Raw genomic sequence first — 5,137 nt, forward strand, 5'->3', positions numbered from 1 at the left:
GGGCATTGTCAGACATGGCCCGTTCGCGACCTCAGTGGCGCTCGTGCATCCAAGCTATTGCCTTCAATGCTTAGCTCCTTTTCCAACCCCCTCCATTTGACAGCCCACTGACAGTGCTGGATTTATGCACCAATTTATCAGCTCCCGCCTCCACTGCACAGCTACCTACTCCCCCCCCCCCAAATCATCGGTGAACGAAACTGCAGCAGCTACAACCACTGTACGACGAGTACGCGGTTCTTACAGATGACGATGATGATGATGATGAAGAACTGGTGACTGAGTGGCCTGCCTGGAGGTTATCGATTGCCTTCTATTGTTCCATACTTTCTCATTAATTTCAGTGTGCTTGATGTATCTAAACCAAGGCGCATTTTTGTAATATTCAATCACCATTGGATCATTGAAGCAATCAACTAGGCCGCATCCATGATCTGCCTCATAGTTGAATCCCTAGTTTTCCAGTTTCAGTGGCTTGAGGCAGTTCTAGCATTTCCAGCATGGTAGAGGTAAGGGGCGTTTGGAATCAGGCGATTCATGTACGGAGAGCTCTCCGAAAGCTTCCGTACACAAAGCGATGTCCGTCAGAGATGCCCACTCTCTTCATTCCTTTTTAACTTCGTGATAGATGAAATAATGAGACGAACGCTGGAGGATCTCCAAAACCCTGGTGTTCAAATAGCCTGTGAGGAACACTTTGTCGATCTGGAATACGTAGACGACATCGTTCTAATGGTCGAAGAGGAGGAGAAGGCGCAATTACTCTTGAATGAACTGACCAAAGTCATCCAGTCGTTTGGTATGCACTTTTGACCTACAAAGTCTAAGGTCATGCTTCTGGACGTGCAGCCACCGAACACGCTGCTTACAATCCAGGGAGAGGTAGTGGAAGTTGTGGAGCGTTTTACGTATTTTGGAAGTGGTATTAGTTCTGATCGTAGTGTGACAGATTAGGTCAATGCACGAATCTGCGAGGTTCGCCAATTTGAGACACCTTTGGCGTCAGAGTGGTTTATCCCTGAATCTGAAGGGACGTGTGTATCAAGCTAAAGTACGGGCTGTTTTGTTGTATGGCTGTGAGACTTGGCCCATTCAAGCAGCGGAAGTAAGACGTCTTCCGGTATTCGATAATCGTTGCCTAAGAACCATAGCTCATGTGGGTTGGTGTCAGCGAATCCGTAATGAGGCAGTTAGAAACCACGTTTTCGGTCGTGCAGTGAAGAATATGTCCAGCACCAGAAGCTGCGTTGGTTGGGACATGTGTTGCGTATACCTAGTCATCGTTTGCCGAAGTGAGTGCTGTTTTCCATGCCCAATTAAGAGTGGCGTAGACAGAGAGGTAGCCAACCCTTGACTTGGCAGAGGAGTATGAAGGAGATCACGAAACGATTATGTGCTGTCGCTGCTACTCGCCTTCCAGGATGGGGACCGCGTGATGCACACTGTGCCTGGTTGGAAACACTACAAGATATGGTTGCCAACCGCCACTATTCCACTCTGATAGATTTGGTCGAGTCAGAAACCCCATATGAAATATGCTCAAGGTGGGGTTGTTTTCTTTCCTACCGGTTTTTTCGAGGCGTTGAACGATAGGTTTAGGTAGCATTTATGGAGGGGTAATGGCACTAACGAATGACATGTTTTCGACCAATGTGGTCATTATTTCAGATGGTACGCTCAAAAACATTTTATGCCTAAGTGTTTAGATTCTATCAAAGATTTCACTCGCTGAGTTTCAAGAATCCAACAAGGATATGCAGAGAATCAAAGTGTCAGTAATTAAGTTTTTTCGGCTGGTGTGCAAATATACTGACAGCAACAAGGGATCCAAGAGTGCAATTTCAACGCCGAAACCTACAAATCTTGTGACTTGATGAAGGCATGAATATATAAAAACACCATCCCTATCAAGAGCATTTTTACCTTTGTCGTCTATGAGCGCAGCGACATGCACCACTAAATGTGACATTGGCATTGAGTTGTTCTGGAATTTAATCACTCATGTTGATTCAGGATATGCGAGAATTTTAACATGACCATCAGGATGGTTCATTTGGTGAGAATTAGGTAGACCACAGAGTTGGGCAAACTGGATCACATGGCGTGATATCATCTCATCGGCAAGCTGACGTGCTACGCTTCTTTACCCTGACAGCAATTTCCTCAGTCGGAGAGTTTTTGGTTGAGACAGTTTTGCTTGTCGTGTTAGCTAGTCAAATCGATCAAAGAATCTCTTGAACAAGCTACTAAGACTTCATCTCACATAGCCAATTTCGTGAAGCCGCAAACTCAAGGGGACAGGAAATCGTTTTTCCCTCGGTAGCTTCCGGAAAATGGGCAAGTCCACGAACAAATAAATTACTCTAAATCTTGTCTAACTGCGATTCAATCATACTACCGATGAACCTAGCGACACAGGCTTCGATTACAAGACTAGAAGTTTCGAACCTTGCTGGAAACCCGCCAGATAAGTATTTTTAATAATCTGCAACAAGAGGAAAACAACTATATTGTACTTGTTGGCTTTTCAAAATTGATTGGCTTCACTTACAGGATGAAATCTGCTTTAGAATTTCCAAATCTCCTCACATCACCAACAATCGATTAGCAGCTCGTAGAATGAATGAAATCCACTCAGTGGATGAAACTTTCACCTAAGACGTCGACACTCGAGGAGTCAGTCAACACGCACGACCACGCGATGTGGATTCTAGGAGTGAAGGATGAGCGGTGCTATTTCCTGTCCAAATGTGACTAAATCGCACATCGGATCAGCCCCTCGTGGCTGAACGATTTAATGATCGAATTACTTGCAGGAGGATCTTTTGTTTTCTGAGATTCACACTGCTGATGATTTCCAATAAGAATGAGGGAGCACTACAGGGCTATTCGGTTTTTTTAGCTTAGACCGGTTTCACTTACAAGACAAAATCCTTATTCAGAATGAAATAACTCTTGTGGAGATTTCGTCCCGTAAGTGAAGCTGATCTATGCTGAAAAGCCACTCTAGTGGCTGAACGATTAAGTGTTCAAACGACTAGCCAGGAGATCGCGATTTCGAGACTCTACGGAGTTTCGTGAGCTGCGCACTGCTGATGATTCCCAATGAGGATGAAACAGCTATACAGTGCTTCTCGGCTTTTTAGCATAGACTGGCTTCCCTTGCGGGACAAAATCTCCACAAAAAACCCAAGTCTGTTCACAGTACCATCGAAATAACTCTTCTAGGACTTCCGATTTCATTTGTCATACTCGGATTGCGCTGTTCAGAGGTACAGCTGGGAACAGACACTTAGACTTTCGCCAATCAAATTGAACAGATTTTGCGTATGTAGGTCATATATCCAGTTCCACAGGGTTCAACCCAAAAAATGACTGAATACACCTCCAGACGGTTTGTCTATTACATTCCCCATTATTTGAAGGTAGAAAACCTGACTTGATATGGTTAATACTTTACTCAGTTTAGGCAATGTACGAATGAAAGAATGAATGAATAACTAGTACCCGGGTTCACGCGGTTCAACTGCACAATCTCCCTTTTCAAAGAGGTTGACTCCTGGAGTGTTTTCCTCAGGCCACGTTAATCGTTTACCATATGCATACCCGAGATGACTCAGTGGTGCGAACTTACTGACCGGAAGGTCATTGGTTCGAACTCAATCTCCACATCTGGACGGCTTCTATCCGGTCTCGAGTGACCTGACAGTATTCCAGCTTCCTTTGAGTGAAAAGTACAGCTAGGATCCGAAAGGTAGCTACCTCTGAACTATTGTATGCGTGCTATAATGAGTGAAGTTGATATCTATCCTTTACCCTGTTGACACCAGCTTTATTGAATCAGTACACCTAGCCCATCATTGTACTGTCACTTCGGTGTTCACAGTTAGTCTTACCAACTCGCTGGCTGATCAACAGCATTTACGCTTGTCAACCTGAATAGTGTTCACACTCACATATTTATTCAAGCTACGGTCCGTACGTATTTGACCCTAGGTTGTATCGTGAGGGCACACAGGATAGTCGGTGTACGTTTAGCGCAACCACAGAGTCGAGAAAATGTACCGCGGAAGAAACACAGGGTTTTCATCCTGTTTAACGACACCAGGCGCCAGAACCAAAGACTTGGTGATTGCTTTGTGACGAAAGAGTTGATACTTTCATCCTTGTTTGCATGACTGTCTTTATACAGTTCACCCGTACGATTTCTCGCAGAAGAAAGCCACACGATATGAATTTTTGTCTCCTTCTGATGAGCATAATGGCAGTGCTATGTGACCAATTCTTTCGTGTGCTTTATCAATCTTTTCCTCCCTTTTTTGAAAGATATCTAATCCACCACCATCCATAAGGTCGATGGAAATCATTGGTTTCACTCTTTTCGAGGTACTTAGGTTAGGCCTAGTTCCTGAATATCTGTTATCCTAACTTTCCTGATTGAACATTCGCGAACCTCACCGGAATGGACTGTGTCCAAGGAGAAGAATATCGTTCACTGTGTCTTGCTTTTAGTACTCAATATATTTTCTAGATATGAATCATCGAATAATATTAGGGCGATATAATTTCCACCAAAGGATAAATTCGAAGATTATAGAAAGCAATATAGTGTTACTGACGGCTACGTATTACTACAAAACGAAGTGACCCAGTTTGGACAAATGATTTATCCCCTGCTGTCCCCGACAAATGCATATAATAGGTAAAGGTTCACTTCCGTTTCGCTATGATGTTTGGTCGCGCGAGGCAGTCCCTACAAGCAGTTGTTTTTGCTTGGCTGCCACTGTCTTGAAGCTTCCAGGTGGCCAGGCCTGCAGACTTCAATTACTTGTGGATTCGGTCTGGCTGAGAGTTATTTTCGCGACGTTTTACCAGACTTTTGAAACCTGTTTGCTTTGAAGATCCATTCACCTCAGATGTTAACAAACGCTTGTTGATGCTCAAAAGGACTTGTTGAGTAACAATACATGACTGCTTGACAAATTGATCACATCTGTCCCGTGAAGCCAAGTTCAGACGTTGTACTGAACTTGTCCAGTACGGGCTGTTGTATGGCTGTGAGAATTGGCCAATTCGAGCAGCGGAACTGAGACGTCTTCAGGTATCTGACAATCGTTGTCTCAGAACCATAGCTCGT

The 5,137-nt window shown here is 44.2% G+C and overlaps 1 protein-coding gene across 1 annotated transcript in view; it reads left to right on the top strand.

The window, feature by feature from the left end:
- T265_01652 (hypothetical protein) overlaps positions 1–5,137 on the top strand; it is a gene marked incomplete at both ends in the record, with an annotated part of 100,312 nt that overhangs the window by 20,488 nt on the left and 74,687 nt on the right. Inside the window, one exon of the mRNA XM_009165718.1 lies at positions 629–799. Coding sequence (XP_009163982.1) covers positions 629–799 — 171 coding nt within the window. The remainder of the gene's footprint in view (positions 1–628; positions 800–5,137) is intronic.

Source organism: Opisthorchis viverrini (genome assembly GCF_000715545.1).
Source record: "Opisthorchis viverrini unplaced genomic scaffold opera_v5_18, whole genome shotgun sequence".
Classification (NCBI taxonomy): Eukaryota; Metazoa; Platyhelminthes; class Trematoda; order Opisthorchiida; family Opisthorchiidae; genus Opisthorchis; species Opisthorchis viverrini.